Source organism: Podarcis bocagei, assembly GCF_964188305.1.
Source record: "Podarcis bocagei genome assembly, chromosome: 3".
Lineage (NCBI taxonomy): Eukaryota > Metazoa > Chordata > Lepidosauria > Squamata > Lacertidae > Podarcis > Podarcis bocagei.
Genome location: NC_138127.1, coordinates 39,825,741 through 39,853,370, shown reverse-complemented (window position 1 = coordinate 39,853,370; position 27,630 = coordinate 39,825,741). Strand labels below are relative to the sequence as shown.

Sequence of the window (27,630 nt, the reverse complement as noted above, 5' to 3'; positions counted from 1 at the left end):
TTTATTGATTTGTTCCATGAGAAAATAAAAGAAAGCTAGCACACAAATAAACGAAAGAGAATAGCGCATAAAGAAAATAATAGCGAAGACAAGAAAAAGAAGAAAAGATAAAGTTACGCATTTCCTAGCTTATATTGTCATTATACATTTCTCTGTCTCCTATTTTCTTTGCACAATAACTCTTAATCTTTCACAGTGCGTCTCTGAATCCCATTAGCGTTGTTTGTGCCTCACTAATATATTCCAGATAGTCTACATACTTTCCCCAATCCTTGATGAACTTTTGGTCTCTTATGTACCTGACTTTTCCTGTCAATTTATCCAACTCCGCGTAGTCTAGCAACTTTGATCTCCACTCCTCCACCGTTGGTATTTCCTGCTGTTTCCACTTCTGGGCTAATATTACCCTTGCTGCAGTCTCATCCGCAGCTGCCCACAGCAGTCACATGCGTCATGTGTCCAGCAAGACGAAGCCGCTTCTGGCAAACCAGAGCGGCTCAAAGAAATGCCGGTTACTTTCCTGTCAGAGCAGTACCTATTTATCTACTTGCACTTTAATGTGCTTTTGAACTGCTAGGTGGGCAGGAGCAGGGACCCGTCGTGGGGATTCGAACCATGACCTTCTGATTGGCAAGCCCTAGGCTCTGTGGTTTAGACCGCAGTGCCACCCGCATCCCCATATAAATGAAATTAAGTAAACTTATTCTCGTTTATAGGCACAATATGGACCCAAAATATTTTGAGCTTGATTTATCATGAAGGTCATCGAGATGGAACCGAAAAAGTCGACTTACTAGACAGGGCTCCGTGGCTGGAGTACAACATCCGCAATGTGGATTATGTCAGTCGCCCATCACCTCGTCTCTTTGCTTCCCATCTACCCTACTATTTAGTACCCAAAGGATTAAGGAACAGAAGAGCAAAAGTAGGAAACAGCACATTTATTATTTGATCATATTCAATGTTTGTCTTGCCTTCTTTAAATGAACATCTTAGATTCCATTAACATTTCTCCGTTTCTGAGGGCAGTCAAGCAAGCAGTCAGACAACCAATATATTGGAATTTCTACATAACATTGCTTTGTTGAGTAACAAGCAGAACACATAACAAGATAAGGGAACATGCACTCAGTCACTCACACAATCCCACATACACTCACCACTCTTCTGGATTGGGTGGGCAGAGAGTGGGATCCTGGCTGCATCTGACACACCAACCCTCCTGAAAAGCCCGATGTTATATAGTCCTTTTTGATGCACATCTGAATATTGGCATTTCTCGTTGCCTTTGACATGTTCTTGGCAGTCCTCCACCATTAGCATGTTCTTGGCATATCACAGCTCTCATGGTTTGCGCCTGGTCTTCTGTAACTTTTGGCACAAGACGATACTCATTTTTTGTAACTAGCATTGCACAGCCAGTCTTTATGTTTCCTTGCAGGTACAGTACTTTTGCCAGAACATGCACATTCCATTCGCTCTTTGATCAGCACAATTTATTAATAGTTCATCAACAGCATCCATTTTATGTGGTGGTCTTCAGCCATCTTGCAGCCCATTCAAAACATGGCATTCGTTGTGCGAGTACTTGGAGCTCGCAAAGCTGACAGATGCACTACGAGATAAACCTAAAAAGATGATGAAAAAAGAATGGGAATGTATAAATAATTATCTAGGGGATAAGGGTTCAACAAGAAAGACCTGGTTATGTTTAGAATGATACCTCATAGAGAAATGTTCCCTGATACCAAGATGAGGGATTCCTTGGAATGCAGATAGAGAGAATTGATAAGAATAATCATCTGTTGTGACCTTGATGAAAAAAATGGCATTCGTTACAAGGGTGCCATCCATTACACTTAATAAGAATAAGCTCATTTGACACCATAGGATTGCACTGTGCATATGACATTCATGTTGCAAAAGAGGGTGATGCTGCCAGGGCTGTAAAGCAACTTGGAAGCACCAAGAATCCACAACAAGAGATATCTGAGATCCATCCATTTATTATTTTAGGAATCAAAAGAATTTGTTGTTATTCCTGCAGGTGGTTTATGTGGCCAGAAACCCAAAGGATGTCTTGATTTCCTTTTACCATTTTACCAGAAATATAGTCAAATTTGAAAAGGTAGAAGATTTTGGAATTTTCATGGAGAGGTTTTTGGCTGGGAAGGGTAAGGACGAATTGCTACTCTAACATGAATCACTCTTGTCCCTTCATCTTTATCCTTTGACAACAGATTAAAGAATTTCTCTCTGTGTTAAGGAACCTTTTCAGAATGCCATGTCTGATGCCACAGGTTACTCTGAGGAAATTCCACATCCATGCATCACAAAGCGTCTCCAACTGAGACTCCAACTACACCATTTTATGCCACTGATGACTGGTGCCCATTGATGCCGAAAGGAGGGTATAGATCTGGCCAACTCCCAAAGGAAATCAGGTGGATTTGTATGCTGTCTGCATCAGGATGCAGCAGCTACAAATCATTACAAGGTGGAGCACCTAATCCTTAATCAAGTGTAGAGATTTAGAATCATAGAATCATAGAATCATAGAGTTGGAAGAGACCACAAGGGCCATCGAGTCCAACCCCCTGCCAAGCAGGAAACACCATCAGAGCACTCCTGACATATGGTTGTCAAGCCTCTGCTTAAAGACCTCCAAAGTAGGAGACTCCACCACACTCCTTGGCAGCAAATTCCACTGTCGAACAGCTCTTACTGTCAGGAAGTTCTTCCTAATGTTTAGGTGGAATCTTCTTTCTTGTAGTTTGGATCCATTGCTCCGTGTCCGCTTCTCTGGAGCAGCAGAAAACAACCTTTCTCCCTCCTCTATGTGACATCCTTTTATATATTTGAACATGGCTATCATATCGCCCCTTAACCTCCTCTTCTCCAGGCTAAACATGCCCAGCTCCCTTAGCCGTTCCTCATAAGGCATCGTTTCCAGGCCTTTGACCATTTTGGTTGCCCTCCTCTGGACACGTTCCAGTTTGTCAGTGTCCTTCTTGAATTGTGGTGCCCAGAACTGGACACAGTACTCCAGGTGAGGTCTGACCAGAGCAGAATACAGTGGCACTATTACTTCCCTTGATCTAGATGCTATACTCCTATTGATGCAGCCCAGAATTGCATTGGCTTTTTTAGCTGCTGCGTCACACTGTTGGCTCATGTCAAGTTTGTGGTCAACCAAGACTCCTAGATCCTTTTCACATGTACTGCTCTCAAGCCAGGTGTCCCCCATCTTGTATTTGTGCCTCTCATTTTTTTTGCCCAAGTGCAATACTTTACATTTCTCCCTGTTAAAATTCATCTTGTTTGTTTTTGCCCAGTTCTCTAATCTGTCAAGGTCGTTTTGAAGTGTGATCCTGTCCTCTGGGGGGTTAGCCACCCCTCCCAGTTTGGTGTCATCTGCAAATTTGATCAGGATGCCCTTGAGTCCATCATCCAAGTCGTTGATAAAGATGTTGAATAAGACCGGGCCCAAGACAGAACCCTGTGGCACCCCACTAGTCACTCTTCTCCAGGATGAAGAGGAACCATTGATGAGCACTCTTTGGGTTCGGTCAGTCAGCCAGTTACAAATCCACTGAGTGGTAGCATAGTCAAGACCGCATTTTACCAGCTTCTTTACAAGAATATCATGGGGCACCTTGTCAAATGCCTTGCTGAAATCAAGGTAGGCTACATCCACTGCGTTCCCTTCATCTACCAGGCTTGTAATTCTGTCAAAAAACGAGATCAGGTTAGTCTGACATGACTTATTTTTCAGAAATCCATGCTGACTATTGGTGATCACAGCATTCCTTTCTAGGTGCGCACAGACTGTTTGCTTAATAATCTGCTCCAGAATCTTCCCTGGTATTGATGTCAGACTGACTGGGCGGTAATTATTTGGGTCCTCTCTTTCCCCCTTTTTGAAAATAGGGACAACATTTGCCCTCCTCCAGTCTGCCGGGACTTCGCCTGTTCTCCAGGAATTCTCAAAGATGACTGCCAGTGGTTCTGAGATCACATCTGCCAGTTCTTTTAATACTCTTGGATGCAGTTCATCTGGCCCTGGAGACTTGAATACATCTAAACTGGCCAAGTATTCTTGTACTATCTCCTTAGTTATTCTGGGCTGTGTTTCCTTTGCTGAATCATTTGCTCCAAATTCTTCAGGTCGGGCATTGTTTTCCTTATCGGAGAAGACTGAGGCAAAGAAGGCATTGAGGAGTTCAGCCCTTTCTGTGTCCCCTGTTTGCATTTCACCATCTTCTCCTCTGAGTGACCCCACTGTTTCTTTGCTCTTCCTTTTGCTACGAACATACCCATAGAAGCCTTTTTTGTTGCTTTTAACCTCTCTAGCAAGCCTGAGTTCATTCTGTGCTTTAGCTTTTCTGACTTTGTGTCTACACGTGCTGGCTATTTGTTTGAATTCCTCTTTGGTGGTTTCCCCCCTTTTCCATTTTTTGTACACATCCTTTTTTAATCTTAACTCAGTTAAAAGTTCTTTAGATAGCCACCCTGGCTTCTTTAGGCACCTTCCATGTTTCCCTCTCATTGGTATTGCCTGACGTTGTGCTTTTAGTATCTCCCTCTTAACAAACTCCCAGCCATCATGAACTCCCTTTCCTTTTAGTATTACTGTCCATGGGATCTCACCCAGCACTTCCCTAAGTTTTATGAAGTCGGCTTTCTTAAAGTCAAGAAATTGAGTCCTAGTATGCTTGGCTGCTCCTTTCCGCTGTATAGTAAACTTCAGAAGAGCATGATCACTCGCGCCTAATGATCCTTCCACTTCTACCCCACTAACCAGATCATCAACATTGGTTAGGACCAGATCTAAAATGGCTGTTCCTCTTGTTGCTTCTCCCACTTTCTGGACAATGAAGTTGTCTGCAAGGCCAGTGAGGAATCTGTTTGACCTTATGCTCTTGGCTGAGTTTGACATCCAACAAATATCCGGGTAATTGAAGTCCCCCATTACTACTATCTCCCTTCCTTTTGCATGCTTGGCCATCTGTTCCAGGAAGGCATCATCTATGTCCTCCGTTTGGCTTGGGGATCTATAGTAAACTCCCACAATGAGGTCCCTGTTATTCTTCTCTCCCTTAATTTTGACCCAAATGCTCTCACTTTGGCTTTGATGTTCTAAATCTTGGATCTCTTCACAGGTATACACATCCCTGACATATAACGCCACTCCTCCTCCTTTCTTGTCTGGTCTGTTTCTCTGAAATAGATTGTATCCCCCCATTATTACATTCCAATCGTGGGACTTATCCCACCAGGTTTCAGTGATGCCTATTATGTCATATTTAGTTTGCTGTACCAAGAGCTCAAGCTCATCTTGTTTATTTCCCATGCTTTGCGCATTAGTGTACAGACATTGAAGTCCATTAATCATTCCCCCGTGTCTCTTATTTAAGGATTTTTTCCTCCCACCACTAGGTCTGCGTGCTGTTTGCTCCATTTGGTCTATGACATTTGGATGATCATCTTCATCAATTGATAGGCTCCTACCTTCAGGAGAACTGTCTCCCTCCCCCACATTAGTCAGTTTAAAGCCCTCCTGATGAGGTTTCTGAGATTTTTGGCAAAAACATTTCTCCCAACTGTTGTGAGGTGCAGCCCATCGCTTGCCAGAAGTCCATCTTCAAGAAACTGCAGTCCGTGATCTAAGAATCCAAACCGTTCCTGTTTACACCATCTGCGAAGCCAGCTGTTCACTTCCACTATTTTTCCCTCTCTCCCTGGGCCACGTCGTTCAACTGGGAGGAGAGATGAGATGACAATTTGTGCATTTAGTTGCTTCAATTTCCTGCCGAGAGCCTCGTAGTCTCTTTTGATCTTCTGGAGGCTATTGCTTGCAGTGTCATTGGTTCCCACATGAACCAAGAGGAAGGGGTATTTGTCAGTGGGTTTTATGATTCCTTGCAGTCGTTCAGTTACATCTTGGATCTTAGCCCCGGGGAGACAGCACACTTCCCGAGACATCTTGTCAGGCCCACAGATCACTGCTTCTGTTCCCCTCAGTAGGGAATCCCCTATCACCACTACACGCCTCCTCTTAGGTTTGGTCGGGGTTCTTCCATGAGCTGTCCGTTCCAAGGTCGCCTGCACATTCCCTGAGGACTGACTTTGCTGCTCGTCTTCATTTACCTGATCGACAGAAATGAGGGAGAGATCCTCAAATGGAGTCTGCTCTTCGTCTTCCATGCTAGGGGAGAGGACCTCAAAGCGATTGTGTAATTCTAAACAATCAGAACGAACCCTGGGCCTCCTACTTCTTTGAGTCACGTTTCTCCATATATCCGGCTCCTGTGTTGGTGAACTAGCCTCCTTCTCTGGGGAGTCCCCTGTCTCCTCCTTGATGGAGACAGTGTGGTCTGTTGCTTCCAAGAAGAGCTCCAGCTCTCTAATTCTTTGGAGCGTAGCTACCCTTTCCTCCAGTTGCTGGACTTTGTCTTTTAAGAGGGCAATCAACATGCAATTGCTGCAGGTAAAGCTGCCTGCAACCTTTGGCAAGATGGCAAACATTGCACAGGAACCGCAGGCGACAGCAGCTGTTCCCTCCCCCTCCATCTTGAGAATGTGTCGTTGGGGGTGGCTACAGCGGTCCTCCATCATAAAAAGTGTGCAGACAGGACAAATAACTCCCCCCACAAAAAACCTAGGTCTCCCCCAACAAACGTTTGAGACTAGCTCCCCTAAATCTAAAAGATGGATCAAACTGCGCGCGCCACTAGGCGCGCGCCGCTGCCCTGCTAGCTCTGATAAGCTCCTCCCACAGCTAATCACCTTCCTCAACAGAAACCCTGCCCCCTCTGACCTTTGCACAGGGAAAACAGCTAATCAGCCACAAAGAAACACAAGCACACAAGAGAAAACCCTTTTTGCTCCTTCTTCAACTGCTTCCCTGCTAGCTCTGATAAGCTCCTCCCACAGCTAATCACCTTCCTCAACAGAAACCCTGCCCCCTCTGACCTTTGCACAGGGAAAACAGCTAATCAGCCACAAAGAAACACAAGCACACAAGAGAAAACCCTTTTTGCTCCTTCTTCAACTGCTTCCCTGTGTCAAGTTAAGTCAGAAACCCAGACAGTGTCTCTAAATGTTGCAAGTATTAAATGCCACTGTCAGGAAACTGACATCAGAGCAACAGGAGAAGGAGAGGCTCTCCGATTCTGCAGGGGAAGGTACCAGCACTAGGGGGAGACAAAGCTTTATGGAGGGGGAAGGAAATCAACGTAACACCAAAGATCCAGGAGAGCAAATGGGAGAAGAGGTGGAAGGGCTCTGGGATTCTCCCTTGGAAGTCAGTGAGGAGAGCCCTGGTCCTCCACTACACACGCCCTCCTTGCGCAGGAGACTCCCGCGCAATGAGAGGCGGAGACGATTGTGAGTCAAACAACTTTTATGCTGGCAAAGGTTTAAGAAACGCCCACAGACAGATTCTGCTAGCGACTGAGGAAGCCACGCTGAGATGGGCTGTGCAGTCAGGACGGTTTAACCCAGGCAGCCAAGCTCCAAAAAGGGGACAGTTTATGCACGAGTAACTCCAAACCACTACAGCCACAAAACATAAGGAAACTGCCAGATTAAGAAGGAAGTGAGCTGGAGGAAGGCTAGACTGATCTCAGCCCACCCATCAATCTCCCATCACACTAGGATGGGAAGCACTGCAGGGAGCCTTAAAATGCAGAACTCTTCTGCAAATTCCTTCTCTGAGAAAGTGTTTGATGAAGGTGGATGGTATTAATTCAGCTTCTGTTTAATGGTTTGTACCACTGCTGGTTCTTAAAATGATCCCTTAAACTTGTTTTAATGGACTTTATACGTTCGTACTGCTTCTCTCTGAATGTTTTTTTTTAAAAAAAATCTGATCTACATCTTATGCCAAATCAACATCTCTCACATCAGTACTTGCAAGTTTATGGCTGGACCATGTGGAAGGCTGGTACTCTCACAAGGATGACTTCAGTATTCTGTTTCTTACCTATGAGGAAATGAAGAAGGTAAGTTATCAAAATGCTATCCAGTCTGAGATTAAACATCCATCAAAACACTCCTTTACAAAATGGAGGAAGGAAGCAATTTGATTATTCAAGTGCCCTCAGCTGCTGCTTTCCCAGCTGGTCTCGCTTCCTTTCCAAAAGATTTTTCAAAGCCAAGCAGGCCATGGATTCAGGAGCAGCTTTTCAGACCCTAGACAGCAAATAGTGCATATAACCATTTCCCCTGAGGGATTATGGGGCTATAAACAAAGTGTCATGATCCCAAGCAAGATATATCATTTCACAGGCCCTCTGATGCTGAGGAGAGATGTCACAGAACCTCCCTTGTGTCTTCAACAGGGACATTTATTTATTTACTTGTGGACTCAGAGCTGCCCCATAATATAGTGCATTCTGCATGGCTCATGGAATAAAAGTACCATAACAATGAAAGTGCAATATGATGCAATGGCAATTATTCCAAACTAGGCAAAGAAAGATGTAGACTGCTTGTTTTCCCTGCTTGTAATCCTGCCTATTCCATGAGTTTTAGTCTCTAGGCTGTCAGGTTTCTCTATTGTGGATGGCCTGACATTAAAACCACGTTCCATTTCAGGATCTGAGAAGCTGTGTATTGAAATTATGCAACTTCCTGGGAAAGAGACTGACGGAAAAGGAGGTGGATGCTGTTGTGGATCAGGCTACATTTAATAAAATGAAAGCAGATCCGAGGGCAAACTATGAGTTCAATCGACCAGATCGCAAAGGACATTTTCTTCGCAAAGGTAAGTTAATGGTAGAAAAAACTGATTTGGTACTGCTTGTAGAATCCCCTACAGATTCACCTGATATGTGATAAGTACCAAGTAATGGTGATTTCATTTTTCCAGTCTTCATGAAACTCTCAGTTTCTGTTATTTCTTAATTTTAGAGTTGTTCTATTATGTACTTTCCCTGTTGTTTTTTCCTTGTTTAAATTGGAGGTTTTCCTCACAAAGCTAAGTTAATGGTAGATCACACTGACTTGGTGCTGCTTGCAGAATCCCTGACATTTTCACCTGACAATTGCATCTAGGGATGGAATATATCTGGAGTTATGGATATTTATTTGACCACCACAATGCACTTTCTTTCTGTCTGCTTCCTGGGCCAGGCACAGTTGGAGACTGGAAGAACATGATGACAGTCGCACAAAGTGAAAGGTTTGACAGCGTTTTTAAAGAGAGAATGGAAAAGCTGCCCTTCAAGTTCTGCTGGGACATCCATGAGGAATCATGAGTCTGCCTTCAGTCTGGAAGGATGAAATAAAGTGCACTGTATGCATTTAATTCAGCCCTATTTATAAGATTCAGCAGAATATTCTCATGTGGCTTAATAGCTTCCTAATGTTCAAATATGTGCATTAATGTTTTTAAAACACCACAATAAAATTACATTTGTACTGTCCGCTTCTTCTCTTTCTACATTACAACATGTCCTAATTTCTGACCCCATGTGCAAACGTTAAGGAATCCCAGGATATCTATTGGGATTAGTAATTGTGTTTTAATTTGGCAGTGAGGCTACCACTGGATTATTATAATTGAAATTTAATAAAAAAATGTTCTTAAAATAAGCAAACTAACCAACTATTGGTGTCCCAGATACACTGGCGGAGGAAGTGGGCTGTGGGCCACCCCATGCCTGAGGGGGGGGGTCACATTGCTGCACCGCCCCCCAAAAGATGCTCACCGCTTGCCGTGGGCAGTGCCCCCCTGATATGCTCACCCCGCGCCCGGGTGCCAGAGCAACTAGATCTGCTTCTGCCCAGACGGCAATGTAAATCTTCCTACTCACTCATGTCATCTATTTATTTGTTGTTTGTGAAATTCAACTTCACGCTCTTCCAATCATTCCATCAGGACAAACATTCCAGCCTGCTGGTTGGCACAACGCCTCCACACCTTCATTCCTTCTGCAGTGTTCTTGGGGTTCTCCTGACCCCCTCAGAGTCAATTTTGAGGGTGCGTGGGGAATATGTGGGGAGAAGTGGGGAAAATGGACAGTGTATGTTTGATGCTCATAGCAATCTCCTTCATGGGTCAGACGGAAAAGGAGGAATTTCCATCGGGATCATGGAGCAGAGAGAAAGGGTTAAAGCAAATTTTGGATGCCAGAGAACCTGGATCAGAAGTTCCCACTCCTACTTTTATTTTATTTTAATTTTAAAAAATTTTTATGAAATTTTTCAGATACAAAGTCAAGAACATACACAGAAAAAAAGAAGTATATAAAAAAGAAATAAAAGAAAAAAGAGGAAAAAATCCAACCGTTCAAAACACTTCTATATAACCAACTGGACTTCCCCACATCTCCCTCACCCTGCATTCTTTACAATAAAAATATCAGCAAATTATTACCTTGTTTCATACCTTATTTTGTACCTTTCAGATATTGTATTTCTGGATTTAAAGTACTTTTTATCAATTACTTATACCTTAAATTAAACATAGTATTACTTTAAATTTCGACCTTTTCTTACTTGTAGCTTAGTTTCCTGTTTCCCAAAATCTAGTTGCTGGAGCTAAAGTTTCCGAATCGTGCAAATTCTTAACATTCATACAACTTATAATGTTTTTGTAAATAGTCCTTAAATTTTTTCCAGTCCTCTTCCATTGTTTCTTCTCCCAAATCTCGGATTCTGCCAGTCATTTCAGCCAGTTCCATATAGTCCATCAATTGCGTCTGTCACTCTTCCAGTGTGGGCAAATCTTGTGTCTTCCAGTATTTTGCGATGAGTATTTTCGCTGCTGTAGTCGCATACATAAAAAAGGTTCTGTCCTTCTTTAACACTTTCTGGCCAACAATGCCCAAGAGGAAGGCCTCTGGTTTCTTAGTAAAGGTATATTTAAATACCTTTTTTAACTCATTGTAGATCATTTCCCAGAAGGCCTTCACTCTTGGACAAGTCCACCAGAGGTGAAAGAATGTCCCTTCAGCCTCCTTACATTTCCAACATTTGTTATCAGACAGGTGATATATTTTTGCAAGTTTGACTGGGGTCATGTACCACCTATATATCATTTTCATAATATTTTCCTTCAAGGCATTACATGCCTTAAATTTCATTCCGGTGGTCCATAACCTTTCCCAGTCCTCAAACATGATGTTATACCCAATATCCTGAGCCCATTTTATCATGGCTGATTTGACTGTCTCATCCTGAGTGTTCCATTTAAGCAGCAAGTTATACATTCTCGAAAGTACCTTAGTCTTTGGTTCGAGCAATTCTGTCTCTAGTTTCGATTTTTCCACCTGGAATCCTATTTTTTTATCCAGTTTAAAAACCTCTTGAATTTGAGTGTAATGTAACCAATCTCGCACCTTATTCTTTAATTTTTCTAAGCTCTGCAACCTCCAATTGTCTCCAATTTTTTCTATTATCTCCCAATATTTCGGCCAGCCGGCCTCCATATTGAGTCTTTTTTGGGCCTTAGCCTCCATTGGTGATAACCATCTCGGGGTCTTGTTTTCTAATAAGTCTTTGTATTTTGTCCAGACAATAAATATTGCTTTTCTGACAATATGATTTTTGAACATTTTGTGAACCTTTACCTTGTCGTACCACAAATATGCATGCCATCCAAAAGCATTATTAAACCCTTCCAGATCTAGGACATCAGTGTTCTCTAGAAGTAGCCAATCCTTCATCCAGCAGAAAGCTGCAGCTTCATAATATAACCTTAAGTCCGGCAGGGCAAATCCCCCTCTTTCCTTTGCATCAGTTAGAATCTTAAATTTTATTCTGGGCTTTTTGCCCTGCCAGACAAACTTAGAGATATCTTTCTGCCACTTTCCAAAACATTCCACTCTGTCCACAATCTGTAGGGTTTGAAACAAGAACAACATCTTTGGCAATACATTCGTTTTTATAGCTGCAATTCGACCCAACAAGGAAAGTTTCAATCTTGACCAAGTTTCTAGATCCTTTTTGATTTCTAACCAACATTTTTCATAATTGTCTTTGAATAAATTCAAATTTTTAGCAGACAAATTAACCCCTAGGTATTTCACTTTTTTGACCACATTTAGCTCTGTCTCTTTCTGAAACCCCTCTGCTTCTAAAGGTGTCAAATTTTTCCCCAAAACCTTAGTTTTTTGCTTATTCAGCTTAAATCCCGCCACCCGACCAAATTCATTAATCAATTCTAAAACTCTTTTCGTACTAGATTCTGGCTCCTGTAATGTTAAAACCAAATCATCTGCAAAGGCTTTCAGTTTATATTGTTTCACTCCGACCTGTATTCCTTGCACCAACCGGTCCTCCCTAATCATGTTCAAAAGCACCTCCAGGACTGAAATAAATAACAGAGGAGATAGGGGGCACCCTTGCCGTGTTCCTTTTTCGATTTTAAACTCTTCTGTCACCACATTGTTAACTATCAATTTAGCTTTTTGCTCTGAATAAATTGCCTCTATTCCATTTTCAAACCCTCGTCCCACTCCCATCCCTTTCAAGTTTTTCTTCATAAACTTCCAAGAGATGTTGTCAAAGGCCTTCTCCGCATCAATAAAGATTAACACTGCTTTTGTGTTGATATTAGTTTGCAAAAGTTCCAAAATGTCAATAATATTCCTAGTGTCATCAAACAAATGTCTACCTGGGAGAAAGCCTGCCTGGTCTTTATGAATTACTTCATTTAGCACTTTTTAAAGTCTATTTGCCAAAATATCTGCAAAAATTTTGTAATCCACATTAAGGAGTGAGATGGGACGGTAGTTCTTAAGTTGAGTCTTTTCAGATTCCAATTTGGGTATCAATGTGATGAAAGCTTCTTTCCACGATTCCGGCGCCTTCTTCCCCTCCATAATCTGATTACAAACCTCCAATAATGGTTGTATCAAAAATTCTTTCAATATCTTATAATACTTGGAGGTAAGTCCATCTGGTCCTGGAGATTTGCCTAGTTGCATATTCTGAATGGCACCCTCAATTTCTTGTTGTGTTATTTTATAATTCAGGATTGTTCTCTTTTCCTGGGATAGTTTTGGTAGTCCATTAATTTTTAGAAATTGGTCTATCTCAGTCTCTTCCTGCGGCCCTTGCGTATAAAGTTTTTTGAAATATCTCTGGAAACACTTTCTAATTTCCTCGGGTTTCTGGATATTTCTCCCTTCAATTTCTAGATTAGTAACCGTATTCAATTTTTGTCTCTTTTTCAACTGCCATGCTAGCAGTTTCCCACACTTATTTGCTGATTCAAATGATCTTTGTTTCATCTGTTTAATTTTCCACTCCACTTCTTGATTTATCAATTTAGCATATTGTGCTTGATAGAATTTAATTTCTCTCAGAACCTCCTGTGATTTTGGTTTTGATCTCAGTTTTTTCTCACCATCTCTTATCTTCTCTAAGATCTTATCCTTTTTTTCATTCCAAAGTCTTTTCTTTATCGTGTTCTGTTGTATCAAAAACCTTCTCATGACTGCTTTACTTGCGTCCCAGATTGTTCTTTTTTCCACCGTAGTGTTCAAATTTATTTCAAAATAATCTTTTAAAGTTTTTTGGGCCTTCTTCACAATCTCCTGATCTCTTAATAGGGTGTCATTCATTTTCCATCTGAAGGAACCGATTGGAGTAAGTCTCATTTCCACTTTCATAGCGTTATGGTCGGAGCAGGTTTTTGGGCAGATTTCCACTTTTCTAGTCTTAGGTGTCAGCCCTCTAGTAATCCATATTTGGTCGATTCTTGTCCATGACAGATGGGCTTCAGAAAAGAAAGTTCCTTCTTTACCTAAGGGGTTCTTTGTCCTCCATATATCAATCAAGTCCATATTGTCAGTTAGTTCAAAGAAAGTTTTAGGTAGTCTGCCGTCTTTTGTTAGATTTTGATTTTGTGACTTATCCATATTTGTAGAGACCACCCCATTCATATCTCCCATCATGATGATGTTGGTATAGTCTAGATAGTCCAGCATTGTCTCATGCAGCTTCCCATAGAATTCTGATTTCCCCTCATTCGGTGCATAGATTCCTAATATTAAAAATTTTTCTCCTTGCATCTGTATTTCGATTGCCAAAATTCTTCCTTGCTCATCTTTAAATAGAAATTTTGGTGATAGGCTCTCCTTTGCATAGATCACCACTCCTCTTTTCTTGACTCTGTCCGATGAGATAAATTCTTGGCCTAATCTTTTATTAATTAACACTTTCCTGTGGAGCCTAGTCACATGTGTTTCCTGCAAGCAAATAATGTCCAATTGTTCTTTTTTCAATATATGAAAGATTCTTCTTCTTTTTTCCGGGGAATTCCCGCCATTAATGTTCCAACTAAGAAGCTGCAGAGACATCCTGGATCAATCTGTTAGTCCTGTGGTGGCGTCTCTTTCTTTTGATCCTCTGGTCCCGAGGGTGCAGGTGTCGGTACAGGTGCAGGCGGAGGTGGTGGCCCAAATCCTACTGCTCCCTTCTGAAGGTCCTCTTCGTGATCGTTCAGAAACTTTTGTTGATCTTCTGCTGTTCTGATTTTAACTTTCTTTCCTTTGAAGTTGAAGGATAATCCTTGAGGGAATTCCCACCTATGGGAAATTGAGTTGCCTCTCAGTAGTCTTGCTAGTTCTGTATATGTAGCTCTAAGGTCCAAAAGTTGTTTCGGGATGTCTCTGTAAATTTCTACTCTGTTGCCTTGAATATCCAGTGATTTTCCAAAGTGAAGGCCTAATATTTTATCTCTCTCTTTCTTGGATCTCAAAATGATCAAACAGTCTCTGGATCTGTCCTTCCTCACTACTCTTCCCAATCTAAAAGCGCTTACAATTATAAAGTCGTTGTCTTCTTCTATACCCCAGAACTTTGAGAATTCCGATGTCAAATAGCCGATCAAATCTCCCTGTTCAAGTTCTGGGATAGCTCTTAATCTGAGATTATTTTCCCTATTTCTCAGTTCAACCATAGACAGGTAGGCCTGCTGTTCAATGACCTGTTTATGCAAAGGCTTCACCTCCACTTTTATTGCCTCAGCCTTCTGATTGGCTTCCCCAGCTTTTTGAATAGCTTCCTCAGCCAATTTGCGATTTTCTGTAGTTGCGTCTTGGAGATTCCCAATTGCCTGTGTATGTTGAGCAACTTGATCAGTCAATTTACTAATAGTGGCTGTAGCTTGGTCAATTTTGGATGAATGGTCATCCACCTTTTTATTTAAAATTGCCAGTTGTTCCAAAATTTGATTTAAGACTGTTTCAGATCCTCCTGCAGCCATATCCTCTGGTGATGCCTGCTCAACTTCCCCTTCTTGTGTCCCTAAAACAGCTGGGACAGATGATCTGCGTGGCTGAGAAGTCAAAGTTGTTTGAACCAGTTGTTTAGCTTTTGTTTTAGCCAGTCTTGCTTTCCCTGTGCCACTCATTCCAATCCTGTCTACGTACCAAGGTCAAATTATCTGCAGTCCCATGGGAAAGACAGTTCCAGAGAATAAACAACAAAGCAGCAAAGAATCAAAACAATGTGCAGTTCCCAGACAATTGTAAATCCAAAGTCCTCTAGGGGGAGTACAACTGTGCTTCAGAAGAAAGAAAGGAATTTTTTCCCGCCATTAGAGTCCCCGCAGTCCGAAACAAATTAAGAAGGAACCTTCAACTTCCTTTTGGCATGTAGAGCTTTTCCCCAAGTTAAAGCAAAGTCTCGAAAGAGGTGCAAGAAACAGTTTCCCTGTTTGTATCCAAACTGTAACGCTCGCATGCAACACTTTCAATATTGAATACAGTTTCAGCAATTTGACAGTTCTTTTTTAGCCTGGCAGTCTGAGGCTTTGGGTTTCTTAATCATTTATAAATCCACAAGGGAGAGGAAAATTCCGATCAAAATCCAATAAAATTAAAGCAGAAATATCTCTTTTAGTTTCTTAGAAACAAGTTCAATTGTTACAAGATAGTCCAAACTTTTTATAGTCCTTTTTAAAGCGCTTCCCGCTTGTCAAAATCTTTGCTTTGATCTCTTAAGCACGATCGGGAGACGGACTTCCTGGTTGCGTCTCCCGTTTTCAGCCGAATTTAATGACTTTAGTCCTGAAAATTTTAAAATCCCTACTCACGGGTTTGTAGTTTAGAGTCTGATGTTCCAGGAAGAAAGGTCAGCGCTCATCAGCAGCAGCCGCGCGGCTTCGCTTCCGCAGAAAGAGCGATAAACTCACAGCACCGCTCCCCCTTCCACGTTCCGGAGCCCCTTACGGGGTTCCTTCTTCGTTTCTGGGGGGGCTTCTGGTGCCTGCCGAGTCCCACGGCCACAGGCTCGCTCTGCCTGTGGTTTTTCTTGATGGGTCACCGCTTTGCCGCAGCGGACGACCCTTTTCTGCGGAGCTCCTCTTCACAGCGCGAAGGGGACCGCCATTGCTGTTTCGCGCCGCCTCCGGAAGTCTCCCACTGCTACTTTTAAATCTTAAGAAATGATGTCATGAGTTCCATGGAGACATCACAGAGGGACTGGTTGGATCCTGAAAATCAATGGGAGGAGCTCAGGAAGGTGGGGCTGAATAAACCTGGGGAAGGTCTTAGCCAGATGCAAGTGGTGAAATGAGGACTCCAAGAAGTGTCTGAGCCCAGGGAGAAGGCCAGTAGTCTAGAGAATAGAGAGGCACCAAGCGGGTTGGCAGAAAAATGTTCTGCCCCTGTAACATTGGACATTCCAAGCCAGATACCGCCTTGGTGCCTCTTCCAGTCAGCAAGAAGCCTTCTCCTTCAGGAGAGAGGACTAGAGTAAATTGGATGCTGAGCCATTGCCAATGCTGCCTCCATCTCCAAGGACACACAGATGCTAGCACATGAAAAATCCTTGCAGACCCAACCCACTGGAAGGGTGCCTGTTTGCTTGATTGTCTCCTTAGAGAGCTTAGGGCCCAGGTATTCTTGGAACAGGGCCCAGGCATTGGACATATCAAGGGAAAAGGCTGCACTTTGCCACGTCCTGAAGGTCTAGGAAAATTTAGTCCAGGGTCCAACCTAGACATGAGAGCAGCGATCAAACACATCAGGCCCTGGGCAAGGTCTCAGGAGTTCAGAGGGGCACAGCACTAGTCCCAGCCTGACCCCACTGCCTATGTCTGAGAGACTGGGCTGGAGTTGACAGCAAAGCAGTGAAGTATCCCTCTGCATCCTACCCCCACAAACTATGTCAAGAAAGACTTCTTATGCCATCTTTTTGCATGCCACCCCAATTTTGAGCAGTGCAAGATCCCAGGGGTTCCAAGTGCTCTTTCTCTCAAAAAGGGTATGTGACTATTCCATGTTTGGGATACATTACACTAAAAGAATTTGCATGTTGATCTTGGAACCTCCCAATAAAGGTGCCGGATTCTGCTGCAGCAACTAGGGATGGCATTTTGTGACAAACTGGCGTTACAACTATCTATTTGACCACCACAGTGCCAGGCACTCTTGGAGACTGGGAAAACATGATGGCCATTGCAAAAAAATTAAAGGTTTTCAGAGTGTTTTTCAGGAGCAGATGGAAAGGCTCCTCTACAGGTTCTGCTGGAACATCAATGGTGAACTGAGTCTGCTAATAATAATAATAATAATAATAATAATAATAATAATAATAATAATTTATTATTTATACCCCGCCCATCTGGCTGGGTTTCCCCAGCCACTCTGGGCAGCTTCCAAAAGAATATTAAAATACAATGATACATCAAACATTAAAAGCTTCCCTAAACAGGGCTGCCTTCAGATGTCTTCTAAAAGTCTGGTAGTTGTTGTTCTCTTTGACATCTGGTGGGAGGGCGTTCCACAGGGAGGGCGCCACTACCGAGAAGGCCCTCTGCCTGGTTCCCTGTAACTTGGCTTCTCGTAGTGAGGGAACCGCCAGAAGGCCCTCGGTGCTGGACCTCAGTGTCCGGGTAGAACGATGGAGGTGGAGACGCTCCTTCAGGTATACTGGACCGAGGCCGTTTAGGGCTTTAAAGGTCAGCACCAACACTTTGAATTGTGCTCGGAAACGTACTGGGAGCCAATGTAGGTCTTTCAAGACTGGTGTTATATGGTCTCGGCGGCCGTTCCCAGTCACCAGTCTGGCTGCTGCATTCTGGATTAGTTGTAGTTTCCGGGTCACCTTCAAAGGTAGCCCCACGTAGAGCGCATTGCAGTAGTCCAAGCGGGAGATAACCAGAGCATGCACCACTCTCGCAAGGCAGTCCGCGGGCAGATAGGGTCTCAGCCTACGTACCAGATGGAGCTGGTACACGGCTGCCCTGGACACGGATTTAACCTGTGCCTCCATGGACAGTTGTGAGTCCAAAATGACTCCCAGGCTGCGCACCTGGTCCTTCAGGGGCACGGTTACCCCATTCAGGACCAGGGAATCCCCCACACCTGCCTGCCTCCTGTCCCCCAGAAACAGTACTTCTGTCTTGTCAGGATTCAATCTCAATCTGTTTGCCCCCATCCATCCTCCAACCGCCTCCAGACACTCACACAGGACCGTCACCGCCTTCACTGGTTCTGATTTGAAAGAGAGGTAGAGCTGGGTATCATCCGCATACTGATGAACACCCAGCCCAAACCCCCTGATGATCTCTCCCAGTGGCTGCATGTAGATGTTGAAAAGCATGGGGGAGAGGACAGAACCCTGAGGCACCCCACAAGTGAGAGCCCAGGGGTCTGAACACTCATCCCCCACCACCACTTTCTGAACACGGCCCAGGAGGAAGGAGCAGAACCACTGTATGACAGTGCCCCCAGCTCCCAGCCCCTCAAGACGGTCCAGAAGGATGTTATGGTCGATGGTATCAAACGCCGCTGAGAGATCCAGCAGAACTAGGAAACAGCTCTCACCTTTGTCCCTAGCCCGCCGGAGATCATCAACCAGTGCGACCAAGGCAGTTTCAGTCCCGTGACTGAATCCCGATTGGAAGGGATCCAAATGGACCGCTTCTTCCAGGCGTGCCTGGAGTTGTTCAGCAACCACTCGCTCAATCACCTTGCCCAAGAATGGAAGATTTGAGACTGGGCGATAGTTGGCCATCGTGGCCGCATCTAAAGATGGTTTTTAAAGAAGCAGTTTAATAACCGCCTCTTTCAGCGGGTCTGGGAAGGCTCCCTCACGGAGGGAAGCATTCACCACCCCACGAAGCCCATCGCCCAGCCCTTCCCGGCTAGCTTTTATAAGCCAGGATGGGCAAGGATCAAGGAGACAGGTGGTTGGTTTCACTCGTCCAAGCAGCCTGTCCACATCCTCGGAGGTAACAAGCTTCCAGCTTGAGAATATTTATACAAACTTTTTTCTTTCTCTAGAACAGGGGGTGAATATCTTGTAGTATCTGTCAATCCATGTGTTGCAAATAATTGGTTGAGAGCTGTGATTGTTGGAACAGATGTTTGTGATTATTTGAAGGCATTTTGAGTAGAAGTACTGCAGGCAAGAAGTAATTTCCCTGCAGTAGGAGTGGGAGGATCCATCTCTGCTTTCAAATTTAAAAACTGCCTCTCCCTCTTCTAGTTTTTAAGGGTGTGGATGAGTGAATCTTATCTGTTTGGGTTTCCTCTTAGTTTCTCACATTTCAACTGTTCTTTTTGGTTCACCATTTTTCTGCACCAGTTTGTGCAGAAGAAGAGGAAAAAATCATGAAAAATTGTCTGCATTTTAGTGTACATTTCTGTTGATATACAAATAATGCTCAATACAAAGATGCTTAATATATACACACAATATTTTTTGTTAATATACTAAATTTTGCATGATATTTTCAGTAAAATATACATTCTATTATCCGCATAATATCATAAACACGTTCCCCTAAAATATGCACATTGTTTGGTTGGAAAGGTGTATTGCGTAATTTGAAAATGTGTGAATTTTGATGGATGAACTGCAGCTGTGTTTCTGTTCACATACTGTATCAGGAAGTTGAAATTAGGTGGACTTGCATTAAAGCATTAATCAGATTACTCCCCATGCCTGCTCTGGAGTATTATTACAGTCTGCCTGGCAACTAAAGCTGATAGATAAAAGACCCCAGGAAACCAACATCTATCATCCAGGAAAATTTTTATGGGCTTTGAAACATCTGTCACTCCAACATATGAAGTCAGTATCATATATTAGGAAGCACAACTGACATTTGCCATCATTTGAAATAAAAAACCTTGCAACCATAAAATAAACTGCGCTTTCACAATCTCAAGGGTATTGTATAAAAAACCTCCTGTGATTTTGTTTTTTTAATATAATTTTTATTAACAAACCAATCAGATCACATAAATTACAAATTACAAAACCAAATTTTTGAATTTTTGTTGGGGGTACCCATGTTTTGAGCTCAGAAGGGATCCAAAAATCTCTCTTGCTGCTGCTTTAATATTCACAGTTCTGTCCAAATAGTATTCAAAGTTCTGTCCAATCTTCTCTCTATCATTTTCTTCATCTTCTTGTTGTTATCGTATATTCATTTCTTTGTGACCTCTGATAGTCTCCACAAGCGGGTTAAAAACAAACGTTGTTATATCCTGTGTGGATTTTCCATTCCTCCAAGAGCCATATTCAAACAGACAGATGCCATTTCAACACTTCGATACAAAGCATTCTTAAAGTCTGCCCATTAATCCTCACAGGCCTGTCACTCTCTCCTCAAACTTCTTAAGGGGTTCTGCCAGGTCAAACTCACATTCCGATATAATAACAAAACCGTGGTCTCCTCCCCCTCAATCATAAATCCAGCCACCAGGCCTGCTTCCTAATGAGTCTCTTTTTATAGCTGCGTCATTCCAAAGGCCTTTCATTCCTTTCCAAATATTTCACAAGCCATGTCTTTGATTAGTAATTCATTTCCACACAGTTCTTAATCATTCCGCTTATATTCAGTAATTGCAACGATTCTTCCTGGGGGGGGATGTTTAGGTAATCACATAAGATTAAAAAAAATTCCCCCCTCATTCCGTCCCGATCCAACATACCGACCCTTTGATGTGTCTTCTTCAATATATTTTCCTGTTGAATCCAGCCGTTGCTCCACTTCACAGAGGTCACTTCAATTAGCAGTCTTAACTCCCGTTCTTCACTCTAAATATGTGCATTTGCTTCACTCTCTAATTGTTTATTTTGAGTTGCTGCAACCAGGCCGCGCGATCAGAGACAGCGTCTGGGAGAGCCGTTCCACATGAGTGCCGTGTGCCTTGTGCCCTCACCCCCTTCTTTCGAACTCAGGGGTGATTTATGGCAACCGCAGGCGAGGCAGTGTTCCCCATTCCCTTGGGGTAACAAGGGAGGCTGCATATCAGCCTCTTAATTACCTCGTGTGGGCTGCAGAGATGGTATTGTCAGCCATCTTCCGATGCGCCCCTAGCAGCCCCCAACCTCCTGTGATTTTGCGGGGGGGGGGGGAGCTGAGGTACGGGGAGGTAGACAAAGTTGTGTAGCTGCCCAAGCCCAAGACATTGAAAGGGGATTGCAGAATACATTTGGACAGTAGCAAGGAGAACACAGGAAGATATCAAGTGCATTTTCTATGTAAATGTATTCCTGAAAACATTAGCTTTAGTTGATAAACAAAAACAAAATGAGCCGTTTCTGCATGTGGCATTGTGTACTGGGAAGTAGCTTTCATGGAATTATGACTAAAATGACTGGGAGCTGTCCATCTTGATGTGGACTCTGAAAATCCTTCAAAATCTTTGAAGGGTGGGAAAGATTGCTGCCAATATATTGGATTTGAAAGTTTATTCTTGGACATGAGTCATATTTGATCTCAGATAAGCTGTGTGCAAATGAAAAAGGTTGCTACTTTTCTTGGATAGATTTCTAAAACAACCAGTGCTAATTATTTAGTAAGTTTTATTAAAACAAATAGGGACTATTTTGGAGTTAAAGCTGGTGTTATTGGGGTGTAAATCAGTGCAGGCATGTGTGTACAAATAGACATCCATTGGTGAATCTCAGGTCTCTCTTACCATTTGAGCCCATTTTCTACTAGTGGACCTGAGCAGAGGTAATACTGCATTTATTTCTTAAACGGACAAAGACCACTGTTGATATTGGCTGTTGCTTGTGCAAAGAAACAAGTTCTTCCCATGTTGTTCTTTACATTATCGGCCTCTATGCACTTGTGTTACCTTTCTTTTCTTGCATAACATGCCAGGAATGATTTACTAAGGAGGAGCCATCAGTTTAATCAAACTCTTATTTGCTAATGGAATTCTATAAAGCAGTTTCCTTGAGAGCTCTGAACGTGAGCCTTGAAAAGCTGAAATACTCCAAGCTGCAAAAGAGATCACTCTCTCCCACACTTTGCGACTCTAAAAACAAAAGGTAGGTAAGTTTTCTTGTAAATTGATCTTTCTAGGGAAAAGCAGGACTACTGAATGACAAACAACTAATCTACTCTTTCTTGCAAGAGTTCTGAGGGGCAACAAGATGCATGAAAACTCTTGTCACAGTGCATATTCTTTTCTGGTGTCAAACAGAGTGCAACATTTGTGCTACCAGAGATTAATACCGTATTTTTCACTCTATAAGATGCACCAGACCTCAAGACGCACCTTGGTTTTGGAAGAGGAAAACAAGAAAAAATATATTCTGAATCTCAGAAGCCAGAACAGCAAGAGGGATCGCTGCGCAGTGAAAGCAGCACCCCCTCTTGCTGTTGTGGCTTCTGGGATAGCTGTGCAGCTTGCATTCGCTCCATAAGACGCACACACATTTCCCCTTACATTTTACGAGGGAAAAAGTGAGTCTTATAGAGCAAAAAATACGGTAGTTATTTTGGGGGGACTGAATGCGAACTCCCATTAGGCAAGTGAAACCCTGCTCATTCGGCATGGGATACAACCCTTAATTTATATATTGGAAAATATATTTTGTACATACAATGTTTTCCACTAAACGATTCTTGCATTTCTTAGCGATGAAACACAAGACTTATATAGAGAATTAAAGTGATTTTCAGGCTTCATGGCACTTTATTTATCAATTATAAGCAAAGGATTTTATGGTTATTCTTATTTATTTATTTAAATGTTTATAAAACACCCATTCATCTAAAATATCACAAGGTGGTATTAAACTTTCTCCCAGAACAATTCCCTGCCCCTTATACCACTGAGCCCACCCTTGCAAGTGCCTTCCTTGTCAGACGCTACGTGGGAGGAGAGAAATTGGCGCAGGGAGGAGGCAAAAAGAAGAAGAAGAAAGAGCTATTTTGGCAGTGGTGTCTCAGTATGGGAACACCTGCCCCAACAGGGCCCATTGTATGTGTAGCCAACTCTCTGTATTATCATAGATGAAGCTAAGGGCAGCATTCCCTCCATGGAACGTCCTTGGGCACCACATTCCAGCAGCAGTTTCAGCCAGAGCTGGCAATGGAAGCCAGATGGGCGGTGAAGAATACCTTTCTCTTTGCCACCCTGTGGTCCCCAGGCACATCTATGGTTTGGTCCCAGGAAGCCCGGAAAATACGTCACCCCAATTTCTTGAAGCTGATCAAGAACCCAGGAGGAATTGGCAAGAGTTCCCAACAGATTCCGTCTTTCATTTCCCCTAGATCCATTTCCAGGGAGCACTTTTTGCTTCCTTCCCACCTCCCCTGAGTACAAGAATGAGTGTCAGGATAGCAGCACTGATCAAACTATGATGCCAGGCAGCATAAAGTGAGGCCAAGGGCTGCTATTTTGCATGCTGCGCACATGCACTTGAGAAATAACTATGTCAGGGTGAGAGAGAAAAGCCTTATTGTGCCAGCTTTGAGTTGAAAGCAGCACCATTTTAAAAAAACATTTAAAGCAGGGCGGGGGGGGAGAATGCTTTGTTGCCTCAATGATGGGTCAAGTCTCTGTTCTTTAAATGATGGACCTTTATGTTGCTCACCTGTGATGGAAGAGAAGCATGGGATTCTGCTATGGGGTCTGCTAGAGGAGTAGGATTTGACAAAATGACACCTCTATTTCTTTGTGATTTCCCATTGTCGCATAATAGAGATAACTATTCCCTTCTATTTATTCTTAGGCAATGCAACCAGAGGAGAAATACCTTTTCACGTACAAAGGATTTTATTTCCAGCCAGATTTGGCTTCAGCGGAGTATTTAGATTCACTGGAGGATTTTGAAATAAGAGACAGTGATATATTTATAGTCACTTATCCAAAATCAGGTAAGAGTACATTTTCGTAGGTTGAACCATCATTTCAATTCAGCCATGATGGATACCCACATATATCTACATAGTATCTGTATTATCCTAACGCAAGTTTAAAACCAAACGCAAAATTGAGGTCAATGTGGGTAGTATGGAACTTACCTGGTTACATAAAGGTGAACTGGGCCATGTTTTGTTTTGTTTCAAAAAAAAGAGATGAAATAATGAGTTTTCCACCAGTGTCAACCTGTTTGAGGTTTTGAAAACAACATAAATACACGTCAAAAACATTCAAATTTGGTTGCAAGGGATTTATTGTACTCACTGACTTTTAGGATTTTGTATGTGTTTGTCAAATAGAGTTGATAAATTCTTTTCTTAAAAACTTTTCATCCTGTGACTCTTTATTTCAGCATTTATCTGCCACAGTTTTGCCAATAATAACGGGGGTCCGTATCCAATGCAGTTGTGCCCTCCATGCAATAGCTGTTAGGAAATTCAAGCCATATCAGGAGAAACTGGCCACTCTCCAGGCACCCGGCTTGATCTCCTTGTTGACCTCCCTGTCTGCGTTTCCCGGCAGGATACAGGCTAGGTCACGATCGGCGATCCTCCTCAAGCGTGAGAAGAACACACCACTCTTCCCTGCTCCCTGCTCCCCCCAGGGAGGGGAAAGAGATAGACAGAAATGTATTTACATGCCTTTATTTCTGTCTTTGCAGCATTTCGGAGAAACATGTCTGCTCTCTTCAAACTCCAACAGCAGAGAGACAAACTCCACCTCCTGTACTTCCTGTACAGGTCAAATTACACTCTGAGCTAAATCCGGTGCTCAGCACTGTGACTAGACTGTCCCTTTGTTCCCACGGTACAGTCCCAACATTCCCACCATGTTTTGCTTTCCAGCCAGCTGCAGCTCGCTGCCGCATTGCTCCTTTTCCGTAACAATAACTTCCACTTCCACACCAGAACCTCCTTCACTCTTCTCTCCCCTTGTGTCCCCAGTGTTCCCCCAATCTGCCTTGGAGGGTTGGTGGGGTGGGGAAGACACAATAACCGGGAGTGGGAGAGGAGAGAGAGGGCAAGTTCTGCATTGTATAGGCATTTAGGACTTGGGTGACATGAAGAAAGGCTTCTGCAACTGCCTTTTGCCTATTATGTTTGTTTCACTGGCCATTTGTCAACATTTCTGTTCCTAGAAAGCATTGATAAAAAATCATGGTTTGAATTCACTGAATCAAAGTACAGTGGTACCTCAGGTTAAGAACTTAAATAGTTCCGGAGGTCTGTTCTTAACCTGAAACTGTTCTTAACCTGAAGCACCACTTTAGCTAATGGGGCTTCCCGCTCCCGCCGCACTGCCGCTGCCCAATTTCTGTTCTCATCCTGAAGCAAAGTTCTTAACCCGAGGGACTATTTCTGCATTAGTGGAGTCTGTAACCTGAAGTGTATGTAACCCGAGGTACCACTGCACTTTGGAGAACAGATAACTTTTTTTAAATTTCCTAGACTTTGAATATTATTTATATAATTTTCTGGGAAAAATCTGGAATAGAGTTTTTGGTAGCTTTCTGAACAATAAAGGAACTTATTAGCAAATTTTGTTCTGTCTTCCCAAATCCTCAAATTCTATGAAGCCTTTAATTGAAATTCCCTCTCTCATCCTCAATGGAAGGGAAGCCTAGGTCAATCTTGCTCATTCACCCATTGCTGTCCCTATTTCAGTGTTGGTCTGTGTGACACCAAAATGTAGTGCCCCCACCTTTCACCTTCTATTTGACATCATAGTATTGGCAGCCCGTGCAGCCAGGTCCCTAAATCTGCCTCTGCTTGCTGTGTTGATTCCCTTCCTCTCTCTCATTTCTTTTCAGTGTTGCAATTCAGATAGTAAGCTCTTCAATGCAGAGACACTCATCTCGCTCTATAGGCTGAGGGAGCCAATGTTTGTCCACAGACAGCTTCCGGGTCATGTGGTAAACTAGAGCAGCTCACAGAAATGCCGTTTACTTTCCTGTCGGAGTGGTACCTATTTATCTACTTGCACTTTGACATGCTTTCGAACTGCTGGGACCGAGCAAGGGGAGCTCACCCCGTCGCAGGGATTCGAACCACAACCTTCTGATCAGCAAGCACTAGGCTCTGTGGTTTAGACCGCAGTGCCACCCACGTCCCCATAGGAATGAAATTAAGTAAACTTAATCTCGTTTATAGGCACAATATGGACTCAAAATATTTTGAGCTTGATTTATCATGAAGGCCACCGAGATGGAACTGAAAAAGTCGACTTACTAGACAGGGCTCCGTGGCTGGAGTACAACATCCGCAATGTGGATTACGTCAGTCGTCCATCACCTCGCCTCTTTGCTTCCCATCTACCCTACTATTTAGTACCCAAAGGATTAAGGAACAGAAGAGCAAAAGTAGGAAACAGCACATTTATTATTTGATCATATTCAATGTTTGTCTTGCCTTCTTTAAATGAACATCTCAGATTCCATTAAAATTTCTCTGATTTTGAGGGAAGTTCATCCAGCTGCAATTCCTTTGTCCATATGAAGGAATAATGCTCTGTGCACCCTGAGCTTGGAATAATTCCCATAACTCCTAAACAGCACAGAGTTTATGCTTCACCATAGTAAAAGTCCTGGAGGGTGTTAAGAATAAAACAGGTTCTTTTATCTGAGATTCAGTGCACTTCAGGCAGAACACAAGTAAGCAGTCAGACGACCAATATATTGGAATTTCTACATAACATTGCTTTGTTGATTAATAAGCAGAACATGTAACAAGATAAGGGAACATGCACTCAGTCACTCACACAATCACACATACACTCACCACTCTTCTTCTGGATCGGGTGGGCAGACAGCGGGATCCCGGCTGCGTCCGACACACCAGCCCTCCTGAAAAGCCTGATCTTATACAGTCCTTTTTGGTGTTCATCTGAATATTGGCATTTCTCATTGCCTTTGACATGTTCTTGGCAGTCCTCCACCCTTAGCAAGTTCTTGGCATATCACAACTCTCATGGTTTGCGCCTGGTCTTCTGTAACCTTTGGCACGGTACGATACTCATTTTTTGTAACTATCATTGCAAAGCCAGTCTTTATGCTTCCTTGCAGGTACAGTACTTTTGCCAGAACATGCACATTCCATTCACTCTTTGATCAGCACGATTTATGAATAGTTCCTCAACAGCATCCATTTTATGTGGTGGTCTTCAGCCGTCTTGCGGCCCATTCAAAACACGGCATTCGTTACAAGGGTGCCATCCAACACACTTAATAAGAATAAGCTCATTCGACACCATAGGATTGCACTGTGCATTTGACATGCATGTTGCAAAAGAGTGTGACACTGCCAGGGCTATAAAGCAACTTGGAAGCCACAAGAATCCACAAGAAGAGATATCTGAGATCCATCCATTTATTATTTTATGCATATATATCCCACTTCAACAACTTAGTTCCTGGCACATTTCACAACCAGAGAAATAACTACAGAAGCAAAACATAAGGGACAGTAGAAACAATAAGACCAGGAATCGA

At 42.9% G+C, this 27,630-nt stretch overlaps 2 protein-coding genes and 1 long non-coding RNA gene across 5 annotated transcripts in view; 2 read left to right on the top strand and 1 right to left on the bottom strand.

Moving 5' to 3' along the window:
* Positions 1 to 9,431, top strand: part of LOC308583620 (amine sulfotransferase-like) — a 46,613-nt gene extending 37,182 nt beyond the window's left edge. Inside the window, exons 3-7 of the mRNA XM_081187798.1 lie at positions 717 to 925; positions 2,048 to 2,174; positions 7,912 to 8,006; positions 8,602 to 8,770; positions 9,139 to 9,431. Coding sequence (XP_081043924.1) covers positions 717 to 925; positions 2,048 to 2,174; positions 7,912 to 8,006; positions 8,602 to 8,770; positions 9,139 to 9,263 — 725 coding nt within the window. The 3' untranslated portion in view covers positions 9,264 to 9,431. The remainder of the gene's footprint in view (positions 1 to 716; positions 926 to 2,047; positions 2,175 to 7,911; positions 8,007 to 8,601; positions 8,771 to 9,138) is intronic.
* Positions 1 to 27,630, bottom strand: part of LOC308583661 — a 60,099-nt gene that overhangs the window by 31,748 nt on the left and 721 nt on the right. The window lies entirely within an intron of this gene.
* The window catches only part of LOC308583608 (amine sulfotransferase-like), a 31,212-nt gene continuing 25,708 nt past the window's right edge, over positions 22,127 to 27,630 (top strand). For all 3 annotated transcript variants that reach the window (XM_081187770.1, XM_081187771.1, XM_081187772.1), the window contains exon 1: positions 22,127 to 22,260. In XM_081187770.1, the coding sequence (XP_081043896.1) occupies positions 22,142 to 22,260 (119 nt within the window). In that variant the 5' untranslated portion in view covers positions 22,127 to 22,141. The remainder of the gene's footprint in view (positions 22,261 to 27,630) is intronic.